At 36.3% G+C, this 23,487-nt stretch overlaps 1 protein-coding gene across 7 annotated transcripts in view; it reads left to right on the top strand.

The window, feature by feature from the left end:
• The first annotated feature begins 8,499 nt into the window (after positions 1–8,499).
• The window catches only part of Lrriq1 (leucine rich repeats and IQ motif containing 1), a 188,681-nt gene continuing 173,693 nt past the window's right edge, over positions 8,500–23,487 (top strand). For 4 of the 7 annotated variants that reach the window (XM_076553850.1, XM_076553849.1, XM_042263248.2 and 1 more), the window contains exons 1-7: positions 8,500–8,553; positions 9,801–9,869; positions 11,633–11,777; positions 17,801–17,912; positions 19,654–19,745; positions 20,865–20,982; positions 22,821–23,044. In XM_076553850.1, the coding sequence (XP_076409965.1) occupies positions 11,637–11,777; positions 17,801–17,912; positions 19,654–19,745; positions 20,865–20,982; positions 22,821–23,044 (687 nt within the window). In that variant the 5' untranslated portion in view covers positions 8,500–8,553; positions 9,801–9,869; positions 11,633–11,636. Of the gene's footprint in view, positions 8,567–9,800; positions 9,870–11,632; positions 11,778–17,800; positions 17,913–19,653; positions 19,746–20,864; positions 20,983–22,820; positions 23,045–23,487 lie in introns of all 7 variants that reach the window. The other 3 variants (XM_076553848.1, XM_042263247.2, XM_042263252.2) reach the window with 3 other exon arrangements.

The raw sequence follows: 23,487 nt of genomic DNA, 5'->3' as shown, positions 1-23,487 counted from the left end.
ATATGGCAACATCAGAACCTAGTGATTCTACACCTGCAAGACCTAAACATACCATGACAGAAGAAACAGAAGAGATCAACCCTAAAAATGACTTTAAGAAGATGATAGAGGCCCTTAAAGAAGAAATAAAACATTCCCTCAATGAGGAAATAAAAACTTTCCTTAAAGAGGAAATGAAAAACTACCTTAAAGAGGAAATAAAAACTTTCCTTAAAGAGGAAATGAAAAACTCTCTTAAAGAGGAAATAAAAACTTCCCTTAGAGAGGGAATGAAAAACTCCATTAGAGAGGAAATTAAAAACTCCCTTAAAGAAATGGAAGAAAAATCAACAAAAAATGGGAAGAAATCAAATCAAGCCAAGAAGAAGCAATTAAACAGATGAAAGAAAGATTCCAAGATCTGAAAAATGAATTTGAGACAATAAAGAAAACACATGCTGAGGGAATGCTGGAAATAGAAATCCTGACAAAACGAACAGGAACTACAGAAACGAGCATAACCAACCAATTGCAAGAGATGGAACAGAGAATCTCTGACACTGAAGACATGATAGAGAAAATAGATTTGTCAGTCAAAGAAAACACTAAAGACAAAAAAGTCATAACACAAAACGTCCAGGAAATTTGGGACACCATGAAAACACCAAACCTAAGAATAATAGAGATAGAAGAAGGAGAAGAATACCAACTCAAAGGCACAGAAAATATATTCAACAAAATTATAGAAGAAAACTTTCCTAACCTAAAGAAAGAAATACATATGAAGATACAAGAAGCTTACAGAACACCGAATAGGCTGGATCCAAAAAAAAAGTCCCCTCGCCACATAATAATCAAAACACTAAACACACAGAACAAAGAAAAAATATTAAGAGCCGCAAAGGAAAAAGACCAAGTAACATATAAAGGTAAACCCATCAGAATAACACCAGACTACTCAATAGAGACTATGAAAGCTAGAAGATCATGGACAAATCTCATGCAGACACTAAGAGACCACGGATGCCAACCCAGACTATTATACCCAGCAAAACTCTTAATCACCATAGGCGGAGTAAACAAAATATTCCAGGATAAAACCAGATTTAATCAATACCTGTCTACAAACCCAGCCCTACAGAAAGCACTAGAAGGGAAAATTCAACCCAAAGAAGCTAAACACATCCATGAAAAATCAAGCAATAGATAATCCCACACCAACATACACCACAGAAGAAACAAGCTGGTGTAGCTATCCTAATATCTAGAGAAAAAGGATGTTTCAAAAGAGAAGAAGTCTTGTGGCAATGCCTCAGTGGTCCAGGTAACTACCAGAACTCGGAAAAGTTGGTTGAATTTGGGATTGACTGGGAGGCCAAAGATTTAAAAAGCAGAAGATTCTCTCAAGACACAAGTTGTGTGATAATAGTGTGTTTTGTGTGTGTGAATGAGAATTTGTAAATGTTGAATTCTAGGCTTCGACAATCATTGTCAGTGCAGATTAAGCTGCAAGTATTTATGCTTTAAAACTTAAATTATAAAGCTAGTTACGTCTTTCTAACAACTAGTTTTAATGTTTATGAGCATATTTTACCTACATTACCTTTTCAGGATGTTGAGAAGGATGCATCACAAGCAAAGGCTGGAGGCTGGGGGCTAGATGGTTTCGAGGAAGAGGTCTTGGTGGACTCTTTCATAGAGCAAAGGGAAGCAATGCCTTCTGGGAAATGAGCTAAGTTTTAATCTAGTCTTTAGGATTAGAAGTCAAAAACAAAAATATTAAGGAAAGGAAAACCTAATTGATCTTTGAAGTATTGTTATATGGAATTGAGTGGGACTTTTGAGGCCTTTCTTCCAGAAAACAAGGACTTGGTTGTCAGGCCTATATTAGGCCTAAACCTTGGTGCCATGTAGTTGTACTTAAATCATTTCAATGGGAAGTGTCTTAGTGATTGGAACTTCTAGTGCAGTTTGGAGTTCTTCCATTTGAAAAATGTGATATTTGCATGGGATTGTTTGAATCTTGTTTTCTAGTCCCTCCCCATCACCACCCTCATAGTCTGAAGGTAGATTTTTCTCTTGATAAAGGAACAAAAAAGGTGAACATCTTGTTTGTAAATAGGTATCTAGTAACTAGTGGTAAACTTGAAATGGTAGAATTCTTTAAAGCCTAATTCTAGATAGCCTTAAGAAAATATATCTTAATTACTTTTGAACCTGTATTCACCTTGTTTTTTTCAAATATCTTAAGTTATATTTTCTTTTTCAGAGCTCTTCTTATTTGGGGCTACTTTTTTTTTTTTAATTGAGGCGTAATTCATAAAAGGGTATATTGTTTTGATGAGACTTTTTACAACTGTGGCTGGATATCGTTCTTTAGTCTTCCAAGAAGGGCCATTTTACTTTTTTAGAGTTACTTTTTAAAGTCATGAGGTCAACAACTTGGACTACTATGCATGTAAGTGCTAATGCAAATTAAAGCCCAAGTTGACCTCCAGCAGCAGTTCATTCTATGTTGACAGTGAGAGAACACTTTGCCTGTTAGGATACTGTTGCTCGTGGACTGAAATGCTGAAGAAACCCCTCCCCCTATTTTGTTTTTTTGCAAAAATCAAGGTATATTCTAGGGTTTCCTGGTTGACCTCAACAGATAAACTGAGATGATAGTCTTAGTTCAGAAATGATCTGAATGTAGATTTACAGTCTATGTGTACAGCTGGCTAAGTGAGATCGCTTTCACAGTTCTGCATGTATCCCATCGGCTCCCCATTAGTCACTGAACTCTTAAAACTGGTATTGTAACATTATTACAATGTTTTGCGCCAATTTTATAAACTTTACAGTACAATATGTGTTCCTTTTCTGAGGCAAACCAAAGGTATATTTCTCAAGGTTCTGCTGCTATCAGCAGTGTTGATGGAGGATTTTTTATACATTTGTAATAGATAGAAATAAACCAGAGAAAAAGAAGAAAAAAAAAGTGGTGGAGGAAAAGGTGAACACTGCAAGAATACTCAAAAGGGCTGAGAGTTGCAAATGCCAAGATTGGCTTTGCATAGTAAATGGAATAGAACAGCTCTGAACTATAGCTTACTTTTCCTGGTTTGGTCTGAGAGAATGATTGAATGCTTTTGTACAAAAATCAGAGCCTTAAAAACAAGGATTTTAGCCGGGCGGTGGTGGCGCACGCCTTTAATCCCAGCACTTGGGAGGCAGAGGTAGGCGGATCTCTGTGAGTTCGAGGCCAGCCTGGACTACCAAGTGAGTGTCAGGAAAGGCGCAAAGCTACACAGAGAAACCCTGTCTCGAAAAACCAAAAAAAAAAAAAAAAAAAAAAACAAGGATTTTGTGAGATTGTAAAATGGTGTGCCACTTTGGCAAAATAGTCTGGTGGTTGGTCAAAATGCAAAACATTGTTACTCTGTTACTCAACAATTCTACCCTTAGGAATATAACCTCAAACCACTGAAAACGTGCACCTATGAAACATGTACATGAAGGTTTACAGCAGTGTGTTGCTAATAGCAAAAAAGTTAAAACAACTCAAATAGCTATCAAATACTGGAGAGAAATAAAATGTGGCTTATTCATACAATAGAATATTATTAAGACATAAAAATGAATGAGAAACTGACAGATTAAATGACTTTAGTGAACCTTCATAATTTCATTTGTAGATCTTTCCATTTCTAATTTATAAATACATTTGGGGTTATAAATTATAAATGTACTGCCTCCTGTCAACACTGTATACTTCTAGTTGATGATTTCTGTGTCAAATATTATATGGAAATGTTTCCAAGTATTTTCTGTATTAACTGTGAATGAATAGAACAAAATAAATTGCCTGTGATGGAAAAAAAAAAAAAAGAAAAAGAGGCCCTGAATTTGAGAGGGAGTGAGGACTGGAGAACTGGGGGGTGGGATATAGAAAAGGGAAGAACATAGTCTTCTTCATTTTAGTGCAAGAATGTGTTACAACTAATTGAATTGTTGGCCAAAGGGGCACCATGGAAACCCCCAAACAACTCAGCCTATTGCCTTGGCTATTGATTGCTCTCTTCAAATTGATAGGAAGGCCCTATTACTGAAAGACAACACTTCCATATCTCATCAAAGACAGAGAAGTCGAGCTGGTGCCCAATTAGAGCAGTTGATACTCATGACTATTGTGTATGGTACTGGAAGATTCTCTGCATGCTGCCAGATGAGAAAGGTAAACACCAACCCTGCTACAAATCTTTTGATCTACAAAGGTAATCTGACCTCCCAATATGCTGGTGAAATGGCGGCACAAAATTTGTGGGAGTAATGAACCAATGACTGACTGGACTTAAGGCCTACTCTATGAGATAGAACCCATGCCTAACACTGCTTGAGGGCCAAGAACTGAGACCAAGTAAACAATAGACCTAAAAAAAAAATCAAATACTGTTATTATGCTAAAAGAACACAGCAATAAAATGACTCCTAATAACATTTGGCTATACCCATCTATCATTTTTCTGGCTCAGTCATCATCAGATAATCTTCCCTTTGCAGGAGACAGGAACTAAAACAGATACCCAGGACTGGACAATGTGCATCAAACCCCTCCACTCTGGGCTCAGGGATCTATGCAGAAGAGGGGGCAGAAAGATTTTAAGAGCCAAAGAGGATGGAAGACACTAAGGAAACAAGAACTTCTAGTCACAACAGGACTGTTGCACATATGAATTCATGTAGTCTGCAGCAGCATGCATAGGGCCTACAGAGGTCCAAACCAGAAAGTGTCCTAGTGCTGAGAGGGCAAAGCACATCATCTCCCATCACTAGCCAAAAAATCTGTCTCCAACTGACAACCATTTGCAAAAGAAAAACTGTTTTTTTCCAATGGAGTCTCACTGAGTATTCAAACCACACTTAAGGGTAGGCACCATGTCTAGCAGTAGAGAGCCAACATAACAAAAACGATGATATTCCTGTAGATTTTTCATCTCATATCACTTTGGGCATTTTTTTTTTATCTTACTTGTCTTTTGCTTGTGTGTTATAGCTTCTGATTTTGTGTTTCTATGGGTTTAATTTATTTGCGTGTGTGTGTGTGTGTGTGTGTGTGTGTGTGTGTGTGTGTGTCTGTGTTTCTAGTGTTTTTTTTTCACTGCTTTTACTTTTTTAAAATACTGATTTGTTTGTCATTTTTATTTGCCTACCTGTTTTCTTAAAAGAGAATGGAAGAAGGCATGGAGTTTGAAGAGTGAGGATGCAGGGAGGATCTGGGATGAAATGAGGGCGGTGAAACTGTGATGAGAATATATTGTAAGAGGAAAAAAAGAGTTTTCAATAAAAATGTGAATTTACCCCTCAAAATATATTACTCATAGCTACTCTACAAAAAAATCATATCAGTGTGATCTCTGGGAAGCTATTTTAGCACTACATCGCTCTTTATATCAATTACATATACAGGGATTATAGCTATTCCAAATACTATTAAATAAAAGTAGTTTTGTTCTTCAATTAACCATTTTGAAGAAATATCATTCCTGTTGGATACCAAGCAGTTTTCTCTCATCCTTTCATTCTCTTAATAAATAAATGTCTATTACATGTTTTCTAAAGGAAATATGCTGTACTGAGCTGTTAGGCTTTCCATCAATCACACTTGGGAATGATTCTTAACATTTACATGAAGTTGTGTTATCTATTAAACTTAAAAAAATACCCATTCAAGGTAAAATGGTTATGGATAAGCTAAACCAGCAGTTATCAACATTCCTAGTGCTGTGATCCCTTAATTAATACAGCTCCTTATGTTGTGGTGACCTGAACCATTTAATTGCTGTGTTATAACTATAATTTTGCTACTGTTACGAATTGTAATGTAAATATTTTTGGAGATAGAGGTTTGCCAAAGGGATTACAACCCACAGGTTGAGAAACACTGAGCTAAACTAACATATTCAAACTGAGGCTATGTTTTCTAGGAAGATTTTTCAGCTAATTGTGTTTCTACTAAAAGCAAACAAAATATACTGCTTATAACCTACAACGATCTTAGATATTTGTTGTAGTTTGTATCTATTTGGTTGATAATGTTCTAGTTTAATTACCATTAGTACTTAGAGTTAACAATTTTCTTCTAAAGTAATCCTAAGAAAAATATGATTGTAAAAATCTTAATACTTTATTAGATGTCAGACAAAGGATAACCAGACTACAATCCATAGTCCTAGAGAAGCTAGGTAAAGAGGGGGACCCTAAGAGGGACACACATGGATGCCAAAGAAAGGAGAAATAGATAAAATATCCTGGGTAAACTGGGGGGCGGGGGAGGCGGTAGGGATGGAATGGGAGATGAGAACATGAGGGAACAAGATGATCCAGTTGGGGGAGCGAAGGTGTGGGAGAGAAATGAAAGAGGTATCTTCAGAGAGGGAAACATTAAGGGGTTAGGGAGAAACCTGGGGCTAGGGAAATTCTCAAGAATCCACAAGGACGACCCCAGCTAAGACTCCTAGCAGTAGGGGAGAGAGTGCCTGAACTGTCCTTCTCCTGTAATCAGATTTGTAACTACCCTAATGGTCATCATAGAACCTTCATCCAGTAACTGATGGAAGCAGATGCAGAAGTCCACAGCCAAGCACTGGGTTGAGCTCCTGGAGTACAGCTGAAGAGAGGGAGGAGGGATTGTAGGAGCAAGGGGGGGGGGTCAAGATCATGAAGGGGAAACTCACAGAGACACCTGACCCTAGCTCAGGACTCTGAACTGACAGCTGGGGAGCCTGCATGGGACTAAACTAGGCCCTCTGAATGTAGGTGACAGTTGTGTGGTGTAGTCTGTTTGTGGGGCCCCTGGCAGTGGGACCAGGACTTATCAGGGTACATGAATTGGCTTTTTGGAGCCCATTCTCTATGGTGGCATACCTTGCTCAGTCTTGATGCAAAGGGGAGTGGCTTGGTCCTGCCTCAACTTGATAAGCCAGAATTTGTTTACTCCTCATGGGAGGCTTTACCCTCCAGAGAATTGGATGGGGGTGGGGGGTGGGGTAGGGAGAGGTGGGTGGAGCAGCGGGAAGAAGGGAGGGACTGGAACTGTGGTTGGTATGTAAAATGAAAAAAAAATTTAAAAAAATCTCAATCCTTGGAGTGGAGAGATGGTTCAGTGAATAAGAGCATTTGTTTTACAAACAACCCAGGTTCAGTTCCCAGCACCACATGGAGGTTCATAACACTCACTCTAGTTCCAGGGAACTGGATACCCTCTTCTATCTTCCTCAGACATCAAGCATGTACAGAATTCAAAGACATACATGCAGACAAAACATCCATATGATAAAATGATAATAAATCCTTAAAATCCAATCATCATGGATTATCTTCAGAAAGGCTTTCTATGTATCTTATATGAATTTTCTTGACAAATTCATTTGGACATTTTCAAAATCAGCACTTTCTAAAATTAGTTATTTAAAAGTAAGCTTCAAATGAATTCTTAAAGGAGTGAACATTTTTATGAAAAAGTCAATAGTTTGATAATTACAAACAAAATTAATCTTAAAATGTTTTTAACATATGAATCTCTATATGCTAACCCAAGCATTTAAAATAAATAGTTATAATAGTTTATAAATTAGTAGTTAAACTTAAATAAATGGATGCTGAGCATGACCTTTGATAAAGAAAATACCTTAAAGTTTATTATATCTTAAACCAGATATTGTCAAGCTATTTTTCTTTCTGGTAAAGTACTAATGTGTTTTTTTCAGTACAGAATAGCTGCTACTTTCTCAGTGTATTTTGTTGGATTGATTAAATATCATTGTTGCCAGACTTACTCTCTGTTTGTTTTCTTCCAAAGGCTTCATGACATGTTTGGTTGTGGATAGTGTCTAGCAAATAGCCTGTTGTGTTTAATCATGACTTCTTAGAATATAATAGCTTGTTTGCAAACTTTAAAAAATTAAACCACTAATTATTAAAATAATAAATTTTTATAAATGTTTATAGTTGCTCTGCAAAACACACTAAGGCATTATGTTAAAGAATACATTGGGCTTCGTGGTCTGTATCCAATAGTTTCTGTCAGTATTTTATAGTAATATTTTACGATACTGAAAAACTTCAAATTTGCTACACCACACAAACTTAGGATTAAAGGCCTGATAAGGCATTAATTGATAACTGAGAATTCTTTCATTCTTGAAAAAAACCTATTGTCATGGCAGCAAACTATTTATTGGTTTCTTCTCCACACATCACAATTCACTTTTTAAAGAGTGTTGTAGAAGAAACAGTATCTACATAGATATCTAGTAGTCGATTGCTGTTACCTCTACTTGAATAATTATAACAAAATGCCATATCGTCGTTGAGTAATTTCCCAAATTATATAAATATTAATAATTACCTCGAAAGAGAAATGATTTCCTCTTCCTAACGCAGTGACTATTCTGATTTAGAATCAAAGTTGTTTGTCCTGTCGGGGCACCTGTAAAGAAAGGCTGCTCCGCCTTCTCCGGATTGGCTGTTGCCATGGTTATGATTTGTTGAGCTGCTGTGGGCGCTGGCTCCCAGGAAGCCCAGATCGCTTTGGTGAGTGAGCAGGGTGAGTGTGAGCGGGTCAGCTCTGGTCGCCGCCGGGGTCCATTCAATATGGTGGGCAGGGCACCAAACGGCCGTATCTGCAGGCCAGGCTCCAGGACGGGGTGCCCGAGGGCTGCATGGTGCAGGACTCCAGCCCATTCCCTTCAGGGTTTTCCTAGCTCTCTCAAAACTTGAAATTCCTTCTGGCCAGTTTGAGAGCCTGTCACACTCCTCTCGACCACACCTGACCTCAACTGTCCGTTCTTTTCTTCCCATCGACCCTCCCCTTTGCATATGACCCATAGATAATGATTTTGTTGTTGTTACTGTCTGCAGAACGTTTGCCTGTTCTATGCCATGGCTGACGAGGAGAGCTCCTTAATCTTTCTCCACTTTAGACAGTTAAGAGAGCCCAGGTGATTCATTATCAACTGGAGGTAGTCTTAGGGCGGCTTACTAACACTAGGATCCTAGTTGAGGAAGTTATTTTCTGTATATATATATATATATATATATATATATATATATATATATATATACATATATATATATAGAGAGAGAGAGAGAGAATATATTATCTGAGATATATATATATATATAGAGAGAGATATATATAGATATATATGTGTGTGTGTGTGTGTGTGTGTGTGTGTGTGTATAATCTGGGTGTAAATTTAAGTTCTCATTTCTTAGGGAACACAGAAAATGGTCATGAAATCCCTAGTGAGGTGGAAAGCTACGTGATGCCCATAGTTATAGGAGAGGCAAATACAGGCTTTTATTTTCTCAAGTCCATGTTTATGTGGAGAGCCATCCAGAGAAGTAACATGTAAGATGAGGCAATACGGAAAAAGGATTACTGAGTGGGACTCAATTCTGTAGGTGGCAAGTCTGATTTAGGGTATTGGAAGAATGTTTATAGTAAGAAGAGAAACTCCCTTTAGTGACCCTATTCCTGGGGAGAGCTGAGCAAATGCCTACTGGTCCCACGCGGGAAACCTATGACAACCCAAAGTTAAGGGTACCGCCCAAATCCAACTCGGTGAACGGGCGAGTTTTATTGGGATTATTTACAGGGATATATTTGAGGAGGTATTTCAGAAATGATTGAATCACCATAAAGCTGGGTCACCAAAAGCCCACTCCAACATGGCTGGGAGCTCACAAATGCTGGAAATGTGAAACACACTGTAGAGTCTGAAGGAAGGCCAAGCTGACTCTCAGACTGCTGAGCTGTTTGTCTCTGTTTCTTCCAGGTGGCCAATCTGAGCCTCTTCTAGGCAGCTCTGCTTGTACTGAGTGTCTCAAAGCAGTGCCTAGCGCTGGTAAGTCAGTCGGTGAGGAGGGAGCAGCCCAGTGAATAGATTGGGGTACAGGACTTTTGGGAAGCTTTGGAATAGTTTGCCTACTGAGTTTAATGAGCTTCCCTGCAGGGTGGAATGTTTCCCTTCCCCTTTAGAACATTCTGTGTCTTAAGAAGTTTCCTATCAGGGTGGAATGTTTTACCTTCCTTTATATTCTGTGTCATGAGGAACTTCCCCACAAGATGGACAGTTTTATGTTGGAGGAAAATTGCTTCATTGCAGGTCCTCCTCTCCCAACAGGATGCATTAAAAAGAGTGAAGTAAAAAGCCCTAACCAAATGTTTCATTTCATTTTCTGTGACAAGTAGACTTTAAAGACTAGGAACACAACATCGGGTGGTGGTGGCAGTGGTGGCGCACGCCTTTAATCCCAGCACTCGGGAGGCAGAGCCTCTGTGAGTTCCAGGCCAGCCTGGTCTACAGAGTGAGATCTAGGACAGACACCAAAACTACACAGAGAAACCCTGTCTCAAAAAGCCGAGAGAGAGAGAGAGAGAGAGAGAGAGAGAGAGAGAGAGAGAGAGAGAGAGAGAGAGAGAGAGAGAGAGAGAGAGAGAGAACACTGAATTATTCTGTTCAGTCAATAGTAAATGAAGCACATGGCATGGCTTTGATTAAATGTTGATCCAAGTTAAATGAAAAAGAAGGAAAAGAAGGAAGGGGAAGAAAGGGGAAGAAAGGGGAAGAAAGGGGAAGAAAGAACAAGAATGTCTAAGGACTTGAGGAACAAGAAATGTTTGGGGAAATGCTGTAGGGGAAAAAGTGAGATCTAACCAGTTCCTTTTCAAACCCTCCTTCGCCCCAGGACTTACAATAAAGTGAAAATATTATGCAAACATGCAAGGCATTACAACTCATGCACATGTGCATGAACATGTAAATACTTGGAGCAAAACCAAAAATTGTTACAGGTTTTTTATCTTTAGTATATATGGTGCAGTCATATTTTGATTTCTGCATCATCCTAACTTTTCCTATTCTATCTTGTTGTTAAAACATGTTGATCCAATGGGAACAATTACAATATAACCTTTTGTCTGTTAATTTCTAGTGAAGATCATCAATTATCTATTTAACCTCTAATGCTTGGCCTACCACAGTCCTGAGTATCTGGGACAGCATTATGGTGGTGGTGATGATGATGAGGATGTAAAGACACAGTGCTATGTGATCAATATCCATTTCAAATATTAAGGATTTAAACACAAATTTTAGATTAATATTCTGTACATGATCTGTCACTGTGTGCCAGATTAGCAAGAGCATGTGGCTGTGTAAGGCAGAATTACTAGAATTTGGACTCAATGCATACAAAGTAGCCATAGATTTCTCCCAGAAATAGATTTGAGTTTTTCTCTTAGGTGTTTCTTAATCTCTAGATAGTCAAACTATTCATCTTTTTAGACAGACCGTGTTTGCAAAGACAAGATTGCCTTGAAATTTCTTAATTGTGGGAGATAGGCCAGTTAACTCAATGTGATTTTTTTCTTGAAATGAAAGAATAGTAATAGTTTTGGCCATCTTGTGGTCAATACTTTAAAAATTGAGTGAATCAATAGGCAAAGCCATGTTCCTTATCATATAGAGCTAGTCTAATATGGTGCCATAGAAGTTTCTTTAAATTAAATGTCTATGTGCATATTGGATTGTGTGACAAATTACAGAACCCATCATTTTTTAGAGACATTAGATTCTTTTTTAAGTGCTATTTTTTAATTATTAAGAATTATGGAGGACAATGATGACAGTGAAGCAAAGCTCAGAGAAGAAATAGAAGCTGAACTGGATAAAATCAGCATTTCTTCGTTGGAGAATGATGAGGTTGAAAACGATTCAGAATCAGAAACTCAGAGTGACAATAGTGATACTGTAAGTGTTCCATATTTTTCATTTTTCCTTAGTTCATTGAGAATTTCGTATCATGTATTTTTTATTTACTTCTTATATTTTTTAAGCTTACATTTACAAATTCTTATTTAAACTTACATTTACAACTAGTATCTTTACTTCTTTTCTTTTTTAATTTTATAATTAATTTAACTTTATGTATCAGCTACAGATTCCCCTGTCCTCCTTCCTCCCGTACCCCCCCCCCCATCAATCCCCCATTCCCATCTCCTCCAAGGCAAGGACTCCCTCCCATAGGGATTCAGCTCAGCCTGGTAGATTCAGCTGAGGCAGGTCCAGTCCCCTCCTCCCTTCACCCCTTCACCTAGGCTGAGCAAAGTGTCCTAGCATAGGCCCTAGCTTCCAAAAAGCCAGCTCATGCACCAAGGACAGGTCCTGGTCCTACTGCCTGGGGTCATATTCGTACTATCCCCCAATTCTTCCTCCAAAATCTACCTCATCTTTCCTTCCCACTCACCTATATGTCCTTTTGTTTTAAACTCAAAATGAAAAATTGGTGCTGCCCATAAACTCTTGGATGTGTTGCCTTCTACTGGATGGAATGTGGTCCACCAAAGAAGGGTCATGCTTTTTAAGAAAGTCATCTCTTATATTTTTGGTTGTGAGCCTAGCTTTTAATGGCTGAGCCATCTCTCCAGCCCTAAAAAGTATGTGGCCCGGGCTGGCTCGAACTCGTGATCCTCCTGCCTCTGCCTCCTTCAGCAAATCCTACCGGCGTGCGCCACCACAACTGGGCGGTGGTAGCCCATGCCTTTAATCCCAGCACTTGGGAAGTATAGCAGGGGGGATCTCTGTGAGTTCGAGGCCAACCTGGGCTACCGAGTGAGTTCCAGGAAAGGTGCAAAGCTACATAAAGAGACCCTGTCTGGAAAAACCAAAAAAAGAAAGAAAGAAAGAAAGAGAGAGAGAGAGAGAGAGAGAGAGAGAGAGAGAGAGAGAGAGAGAAGAAAGAAAGAAAGAAAGAAAGAAAGAAAGAAAGAAAGAAAGAAAGAAAGAAAGAAAGAAAGAAAGAAAGAAAGAAAAAGTCATCTCTCCCTTTCCTAGTAGCTATCAGTTCCTAGCAGCTCCTTAGCTAGGGGAGAGACTTCATGACCACTTTTCTTCATGCTGGCATTTGGTTTGGATCAAGCTTGCACAGACCTTGTGCATACTGTCACAACTACTGTGAGCTCATGTGAAACTTCCCTGACGTGTCTAAAAAAACACTGCTTAATTGTAGTCGTCCTGTACCTCTGGCTCTTAAATTTGGTCTTCTCTGCAAAGATCGCTGAGCCTTTACAGGGATGTTTTACTTTTAAGCCTTTTTTTTTTCATGATTTAAGATACATTTTTTGATTTAATGCATTCTGATTATGCTTTCCTTTTCCCTAATTCCTCCAAGATCCTCCCCACTTCAGCTCCTAGATAAATTCACTCCCGGTCTGTCTCTCCTTAGAAAATAAAGATACATCTAAATAATAATAATATTAAATAAGATTAAAAAAACAAGCAGAAGAAAAAATGCCAAAGAAAAAGCACATGAAACGTGTACACACACACACACACACACACACACACACACACACACACACACACAACACACACATTTGCATACACAGGAATTCCATAAAAACACAAAAAAACAATAAAAGCAAAAGACCTGTGAGATTATTTTATATATGTGTACATATGTATATGTACACACACACATATATATGTATATATACATACACACACACACACACACACACACACACATATATATATATATATATATATATATATATATATATATATATGATAAAACATTATGAGACAAAGAACCTTCAAAGATGCTCTTGATTATCTTTTGTACTAGCCATCTACCCCTCCTGGGCATGGGGCCTGCCCTTAAGAGTAATTTGTATCCCCCAGTGAGATTACATTAGCATGAACTCATTTTTCATTTGAGAGTGGTTATTAATTAGAGATAGCTTCTGGGTTAGGGATGGGCTTTTATCCACTTCTTCTCAGTGCTGGGACACCACTTGGTGCAGACCCCTGCAGGCCCAGTGCATGCTGCCAGTCTCTGTGAGTTCATATGTGCATCGACCCTGCTGTGTCTAGGTCTTGTTTCCTTGGCGTTATCCATCCCTCTGGCTTTTACAGTCTTTCCAACTCCTTCTCTATAGTGTTCCCTGATCCCTGTGTGGGAGGGCTTTGATGGAGACATCCCATTTAGAACTGAGTGTTCCACGATCTCTGACTCTCTGCATAATTTTTGGCTGTCACTTTCTGTACTCATTCACATCGACTGCAGGAGGCAACCTCTCTGATGGAGGCTAGGAAAGGCACTGATCTATAAGTACAGCAGAATATCTGAGGAGTACTTTTAGCAGAAAGGTAGTATTAGTTTTCCCCCTAGTTATCTAGTCTCAGGTTCTTGGCTACCCAGTGTTGGGAATCGATTGAACATTAAATCTATCAGACACAGGTTAGTTAATCCCATAATTGTTGTGCCACTACAGCAATAGCATTATCTTGCAAGCAGGTCATCATTATATATCAAACAGTTTGGTGTTTCTCTTTCTCCTTTGGTAATATGTAGAGTACATTATGGTACTCTGAACATTAGTTCATAGAAGTGAAAGCTATAGGCAGGCACCAACTTGAGTTCTTCATATTCAGTGGGTTATGTAGGTTTCTTTCTTCAGTCTCGCCATCAGTTTGTGGAGAACCACCAAAAGCCTGTGTGGAGGTCTTTGATTCATCTGGAGTAGAGTTTTGTGGTGGGTAATAAGTATGGATCTAGTTGCATTCTTTTGCATGCGGCCATTCAGTTTGACCAGCATCAGTTGTGGAAGATGTTGTCCTTTTCCAGTATCTATTTCTGCCTCCTTTTTTAAAATCTAAAAATCATGTGTCCATAGTTGTGTACTTTTATGTCTGGGTCTTCAATTTGATTCCATTAATTAGTGTGTCTGTTTTGTGCCATTACTATGCTGTTTTTTTAAATTATTGTTTGTTTATAGTACAACTTGAAACTGGGGATAGTGACACCTACAACATTTCTTTTATCATTCAGAATTGTTTTAGCTATCCTGATTTTATGTTTCTATATGATGCTGAAGTTGTCCTTTCAAGATCTATGAACAATTGTATTGAAATACTGATTGGAATTGCATTGAATCTGTCAATTGCTTTTGTCATGATGGTCATTTTAACTCCGTTAATCCTACTGATCCATAAGCATAGGAGCTCTTTCTATCTTGTGATATTGTCTGTTTCTTTCTTCAATGCCTTAGAGTTTTTATCATTCAAGTCTTTCACTGATTGGTTAGAGTTACCCCAAGATACTTTATATTTAAGACTATTGTGAAAGGCGTTATTTCCCTGATATCTTTCTTAGTTCATTTGTTATTTGTATATAGGAAGGGTACTGATTGTTTGTTTATGTGTGTATATTAATTTTATATCCACCTACTTCGCTGAAACTATAGGAGTTTCATGATGGAACTTTTACAATCGCTTATATATAGTATTATATCATCTTCAAATAATGATAATTTGATTTCTTTCCTTTCTGTTTATATTTACAAGTAGATACAATGAAACAGTTCTAAGAGGGTAGTTCATAGCACTGAGTGTCTACATAAAAAATGGAAAGACCTCATATTAGGAACTTAATGGCATACCTGAAAGCTCTAGAACAAAACAGAGGAAATAACATTCCAAAGGAATAGATGGCAAGAAATAATCAAACTTGGGGCTTAAGCCAATAAAATAGCAACAAGTAAAAATTGCAAAGAATCAATCAAACTTTTAAGTCTTTAGTGAAAGGGTTTTTTTAAAAAAGAATTTTACTTCTGTGTGTTTTTCTTTTTTTCTGGAGCTGGGGATCGAACCCAGGGCCTTGCTCTTCCTAGGCAAGGGCTCTACCACTGAGCTAAATCCCCAACCCTCTGTGTGCTTTTTGTGTGCATCTCTATGGCTTTAGATAACAGTTATAAGTAATGCTCCTTGGTAGGTATTTATATGCAAAAAACATTTTAAGTAAAGAGTAGCTGTGATTCCTTTTCTGCTTCATGCTTTATGTTAACAGAAGACTTTGTGAAGTTCAAGTATAGTTTTGCCTCCCTACTCCATGCCTGTACTTGGTCTTGAACTCATGGCTTTCCTTACAATAGGCCACTGTGCTACCAGTATGCTATACTTTTAGACTTTCTGCTTTTTCTCACTATTTATAATTATTCTTCACTTGTGTATTATTTTAAAGATCAATTTAAGAATATCCTGTTGATTTTGCAATTATTAAATGAGAGAAAATGCTAGAATATTAAATACAAAAAAGGATAGATTTTATATTTTTATTGCTTCATACATAAAGAAATAATAGACCTTTCAGACTCTGGCTTAAGATAACATCAAAATATTTGTAGAAATCAAATGTCTCTTACTATAAGGAAAATAAATTGTAGTATTAACTCAAGATGAAAGATTCAAGGATTGGAGATTGTCTTTTACAGAATGTACAACAATCACTACTGTCTATTTGTGTTCAAAACTCTTCTTAACCAGGAAGTAGCAATTTCAGTAAAGACAGAGAACAAAAGAGGAGAGTGGGTACTTCTGTCAAGACAAGTTTAATATGATGTCATAGATTTTTGTTTGGTTTTCTGTAGTGGTAAGGGGAAAAGTTAACTGCATAAACTGGTGGTTGTTAATGGTTAAAACTAACAATGCATTTCATTAGGTATAATAAAGGCAAAGTGCTGTTTTCTTAACTCATGGAAACCCAATATGACAGAAAGCTTTGTTTGGTTCCTTGATATTAAGCCTGTGATCTTCTTCTGTATCAATTATATCTGTATAGATTCAGTCACTCAGTCACACGGTGGTTTATCTTCCTCAAGGAAAGTTTCTACTCATGTAGAGATTTATTGATAGCTTTGGGACTGTTATTAAAATATATTTAAATGTTTGAAATATTTCATAAATAGTATGTTTTGCACTATACTTTCTAATAATAATTGATATTTACATAGTAATAAACTTCATTTGTACAAGTAGTATAAAAATACCAATCTATTTAGGTATTTAGCAAATTTGAAAATTTATTTACATAGGCTTTGGTGATAGACATTCTGTAACGTTACATAAATTCAACAGTATTTGATAATTACATATTAAGTAATTATATAAGGTATTAGGTAATGTTGAGTTTTAGAAAATATTTCCAGGGTTAATTTCTATTTCATAATAAATATTCATAATATATCAACAAAATATCAAGAACTTATGAAGGCATTGGAAACATAATACCTATAATAAAAATGAAAATTATAACTAGGTAACCTTCTTTTGTAAGTGGAGTTTCTCTCTCCTGCCCTGTCTGGCAGCTGCTTCTAAATAACCACTCAGAGGCTTATGTTAATTATAAATGTGTGACTAATGGCTCAGGCTTATTATTAAACTAGTTCTACATTTAAACTAACCTATTTCTATTAATCTATTTATTGCCACATGGTTCTTGGCTTATTGGTTCTCTGGCATTTTGTTTCTTTGGTGGCTTCTTACATCTACTGGTTCTGCCCCTCTTCCTCTGAGTCCTAGTTTGATTCTTACTCTTGACCTTATCCTGTCTTGCCATAGGCCAAAACAACTTTATTATCAGTCAATGAGAGAAACATCTTCATAGCATACAGAAGGTTCATTCATAACATTTCCCCCATTCTGTCTCCTGTCAGGAGTGGAATATTACCTGTTAAGAAATACTGACTTAATCTTACACTTCACTCCCTCGTTATTCTTTACTTGCTGTCTTAGAATTTTCTAGGAAGACATAACTGCCTGAAAATAGAATGAAAAATCAAAGCAAATATGTTTGTCTGAAATAGGCCCACTATATGGAGGCACTTTTATCTCTTTACATAGTTTGTTCAAAATTTTGGTGGGAAATGAGTAATGCAATATTTGACATATAATTTTTGGCAGCCCTTCTCATACTTTTGTTACTCAAATTTTAGGATCTAATTGAATTGCCAGAGTCAGTTCTTCACTGTATCAACGTCATAAAGAACAAGAGTAAAACTGCTGAAGAACTCTTTCTTCAGGACTTAGAAGACACTGATGTCTTCAGTGAGTACACAGAATGTATTATCAGAGGGAGTTGTTGTTTTGAAGAACCCTCTTTGAGGGTCAGCTACCACAATCAGTAGCATAATTCTTGATAGGACTGAGAAGACAGACTGTAGGATGAAACCCCAATTAACTTTGCCCCTTGCAGAACTGTTGTCTACTATAATTAGGAAGTGCAGAGTCAATGCCAGCACACACACGCACACACGCACACACACACACACACACACACACACACACACACACACGCACACGCACACGCACACGCAAATGCGCACGCGCACACGCACACACTACAGAAACACTAATCTTCTCTTGTAGAGTCTTATTTCTGTGCCATAGCTCCTTTAATACAACCTGTGTCAATAAATGGAAACATCACCTGCATGCCAGAAAGATTGTGAATAAACATTGAAGAAGAAAAAGATCACATCTGATAAAGTAAATGGGAAGAGTTTATCTTTGGAGTAGTCCTCTGTAAAGGTGGTTTTCTATTAGAAAACACAGACAAAATATAACACACTAATTGAATAATGAAAAGGGATGTAATTACATTTGAACCGACAATGAGACGAACATAAAATTCAATTAAATCTCATAATATAAAATTAATACCATTCATCATAATAATTTTAATCTTTAAATTAATATGTGTAATGAAATATTTTCATTATATTGGGCAAGATTCTAGCTAATAGAATATTAGCTTTGATATAGTTCTGGTCAAGGTGTCATTGTATGTTATGTTTGTATGCAATTTCCTTTGAAATAAAACAGTCCATTTTAGAGGTAAGCTCCTTAAGACTCACTGTGTTCTAAAGTGAGGTAAAAAAGTCCATCCTTCAGGAAGTTCAGTGAGGCTCAGGATATCTAAACGTAGGCTCTTAAGACTCAGGAAGTAACCAGCCCCTAAACTTTAGAAATTCATGAAACTGACCAGACACACTAGATTCCTCACTCCTCAGGCTTATAGTAAAGAATGCTGAGAGACATTCTTTGGCAAACCTACCTGCCTAGAAGAGTCTCAGACCAGGATAACTACCCAGAAAATACTTAGGCCATCATAGTGCCTGGGAGAGGGAGAGACCAGCTGTGCTGTTTCAAAGAGGTTTATTTAGACCAACTGAGTTGCTTTCAGAGATAGTCTCCATCCATTTGAGCCCTTTGCAAATTGTAGAGTAAGATTCAGGATTCCAGCCCTCCTAAGCTATTAGTGATGCTGGTGTGAACTGTGTTGTGATAAGTGATGGTGGTGTAAACTGTGTTGATGGAGCTGTTTTGCATCGATCTTCTTCCTGTAAGAAACCCCTTACTCATATTCATATGAGTAAACACAATTATCTTTTACCAAGTTTACCAAGTTCAACTTTGGTAGTTTCTTTTTGGTGTATGGTCAGTTCTCTATCTGGGGTGAGTAGATTTTTGCTCATTCTTATCTCTTCAGGAATTGAGTCACACAGTATTGTATTACCAAGCAAGAATGATTCTATATGCATAAAAAATTAAACTCATTCATGGATATGAAAATTGATAACTAGATACAGTGCTTTAGAAGGTTATTTTTATTTTATAAATAGTGATAATTTTCTTACAACATTTTAATAATTATTTTCTGTTCTATAAAGTTACTGTTACTGGTCGAGTATGTTGGTAGAAATTAAGATAAAATGGTAATGAAAAGGGTTGAGGTTTTGACATACACTCTAATATTTGAAATTATAGTTACTTTCCCTTTTTCTAGGTTGTAGTTATGGTACAGTTTCTAACAATCATATGCATTTGAGGACTGGATCAGCAGCTGAATCAAAAGCAAATTCTGAGCAATTAATGAAGGTATACATTGAATATCTGACTGAAAGTACTCACATTGCAGTTAGGAATTTTTTATTTATTTATTTATTTATTTATTTATTTATTTATTTATTTATTTATTTATTTATTTATTTATTTATTTATTGTACATAGGGAGTTAGCTTATTGACTTCAGTTTGATGATTTTAAGAAAATTGTATTTGGTTTCCTGGTATCTTCTGGCATATTATATAAAACTACACAAATTTCAGTTATTAAAATAGTGATTTGAACCATTAGAATTTGGGAATTAAATGTTCATATACACAGAACAGTAAAATAACTTTGCATTTTACATTTCTTGGAGCAAAAATAAATATATTACAGTGCTTATTGTTTTTCTCATGAAAGAAGTGCTTTCACAGGAGTACTCTAAATATTTCAGAGAACCTTTAAGAGTAGAAGATTTTGTGTTACTTTTGGAAAATAACACAGGAGAAAATTCCTGGAAAAAAATCACAGTAAAGTCTAGCATTTTAGAGGTTGAAACCTCCTGTGTATTTTGAAGAATGTCTTTGAAAGATTTCTTCTTAGATTCAGTTACAATAAGATCTATTTTATCTAGCTCTGTTCTTACTTTGTAAGAGTCAGAGCATAGCTTAAAAAATATTTTGTTTCCTTTTTATTCTTTTTTATTAACATTCAGATTTGAAAATACTAATTTTGAATTTTGTTACTTCATTGAAGATGTCGTGTATATTTTAAACTACATTGAATATATAGTTCTATAATACTTTGTGCATAATTCAGGTTTAAGAAGATAATAGTTAGCTTTGTATAATATTGACTATATTAATGACCTATGTACATGAACAATCACTATAGATAATATAGAATTCATCAGGAAGCAAGGTAGACATATTTTGAAGTTATTATTAAGCATATAACTGACTATTATAGATTAATATTGATGGCTTAGATTGTAAAACTTTAAGAGAACAGAATGTATTTGTAAAGAAAATAATTATTAATGTATTTGAAAGGGTTTACAGTAAATCAAATTCTCAGTATGTTTATTTAGACATTATTAAAATTATAATTTTATCCTATTTGGGGTTTCTTTAATAATTAAATACTGAAGATACTATTTTAACCTCCCAGATATTATCTGTAATAGAAAAGGAAGAATTTATGAGAAGTCTAACTCATTCTGCCAAATCTGATTCTGTTTCTGAGCCTGTTATTTTTGACACACCCATGGAGGAATGTATTTTATCAGGTGGGCAATATTCCCAGTTATATGTTTGAAAAATTTTATATTACATCATAATGCATTTTATATTATATCAAAGTGCATTGAGAATTTTTCTTTGTGGCACTCGTACACAATACACAATAACAAAAATTTTAAAAACTGAAAGTCATCATTCCTCAATAGCATTCTTGCACGCTGAATCCAAGAACACACCAAAAAGACATGAAGTGAGTTGGAAGGGAGATGGGAGGGGATGGAAGTGATATACAATTTTTAGTTAGTTTTTAAGACATTCACCAACATGTTGGCTTCATTCCAGGGAGGCAGCAACGGTTCAACACATGTAAATCAATATACATAATTCAGTGTAAAATGAAAAGGACAGAAATCCCATCATCGTTTCCATCGATGCTGAAAGGACCTTTGAAAAACTCCAACATATCTTCATAATAAATACTCTATTGAGACTAGAGATAGAAGGAATTTGTCTGGGAACATAATAAAGGCTGCTGTGACAAACTGATAGCCATCATCATGTTAGGTGGAGACAAAATTTGAGACATTCCCATTAAGATCATAACAAGTCAAAGTATCTCTGTTCATCACCCATTTTCAATGGAGTTCTCAAAGTCCTAGCTAGATCAATAAAATAAAATGAAAATAAAGGGAACATAAGTGAGAAAGGAATAAGTCAAAATATCTCTACTTGCAGAATACATGATTCTATACATGAGAGGCCCTGAAGACTACACCAGAAATCTTCTAGAGATGACAAACATATTCAGCAAAGTGTCAGGTTATGAATTAACATACTCAAATCAACATCCTTTCCAGATACTAAGACAGACAGACTAAGCAAGAAATGAGGGAAACAATCCCATTCACCATATGTCTTAGTTAAGGTTCCTATTGTTATGATAAAACACCATGACCACAAACAAGTTGGGGAGGAAAGGGTTTATTTGGCTCATGCTTCCTAATTTCTGTTCATCACTAAAAGAAGTCAAGACGGGAACTCGGACATGGCAGGAGGCTGGAGCTGAAGCACAGTCTATAGAGCTATGCTGCTTACTGGCTTGCTTTTCCATGCCTTCTTCAGCATGCTTTCTTAAAGAACCCAGAACTACCAGCTAAAAGGGTGGCCCCACTCAAAATGGGATGGGCCCCCCATATCCATCACTAATTTAAAAATGCCCTACAGGCTTGCCCACAGCATGATTTTATGAGGGTATCTTCTCAATATTTCTTCCTCTCAGATGACTTTAGCCAGCATATTATACAAAGGCAAGTTTAAATACATGTATTAAATTCTAAAAATAAAATAAAATAAAATACTGAAGAAAGAAATTGAAGAAGACACCAAAAAAAAAAAATAGAAAGATCTCGCATATACATAGTAGGTAATATTAATATTATGAAAATAGCCATAATCAATCAACAGATTCACTGTAATCCCCATCAAAATTTCAATATATTTCTCCAAAGAAACTTAAAAAAAATCTTAACATTCATATGGAAACACAAAAGACTATTAAACAAAACAATGCTGAACAATATCTCTTAACTCTGTCACTTACCTCCAAATACACAGATATTTGCATCCATGCAGTATTATTTTAAATTTTAGGGAATACTTTGAGGAAAGTTATTTGAGTTCTTATTGAAAGTAAGGAATTTCCATGTATAATCACTTGAGATTGCACATGCACAAAGGTGTGTGGCTGTCGACATCCATTTACATTTGAAAATGTATATCCTTTTGCTTCGGTAATATGCTTTTGTAGTATGTTTATGTAGTAAAATAGACTAGTATGATAGATTTATCTCAAGCATAGTACTTTTGCTCCTCTCAATGAATACAGATGATGCGGACTTGAGTTTTGGATACTTTGAAGTAGAAGAACGATGTAGAAAGTCTTTTGAAGCTTGGCAGGACAAGCAAAGAGAACTCGAAGATAAAGATAAAGAAACTCTGGAAGCTCAGAGTGATCTAGAAAAACAGAAATTTCAAGAAGATGATGAGAAGAGACATTGCTGGATAAAACAGTTTGAAGCTGAGAAGGAAAAATTAGAAAATCTTCAGAAGGTATGGAATTTTTCTACTCTTCCTAAGAGCATAGCTATCTCTGAAAGGTACTGATATCTGGACTGTGATATAAATGGAGGAGCTTACTCTGTGGCTTTTAATCACTTTTGTTGAGAAAATGCCTGATCTTGGGATGAGTGTTTAATGCTCTGATTAGCTTGCATAAATTCCATTAAAATTTCCGATGTGAACTTATGATCTTGGAGGCCTCTGGAGTTTATAGAATCTCAAGGAATATCCCACATAATCTGAAATTTGCATCATAATATGACGTTTTCATGCCTTTTGAATCATAGGAAAAGACTGTTCCTTTGATTATATAATGTATTCTTTGTAATGTCTGACATATGACACATTATATAAGACATATTAACTTAAAGTAGTTCAGAAATGTAGATGGCATTCTCTTTTCTGTCCCTAATTAAAGGTAAGTTTATTCACTG

This window comes from Peromyscus maniculatus, chromosome 18, assembly GCF_049852395.1.
Source record: "Peromyscus maniculatus bairdii isolate BWxNUB_F1_BW_parent chromosome 18, HU_Pman_BW_mat_3.1, whole genome shotgun sequence".
NCBI classification, from domain to species: Eukaryota; Metazoa; Chordata; class Mammalia; order Rodentia; family Cricetidae; genus Peromyscus; species Peromyscus maniculatus.
Note: the sequence above shows the minus strand (reverse complement) of the source record. Positions and strands in the feature narration are given on the sequence as shown.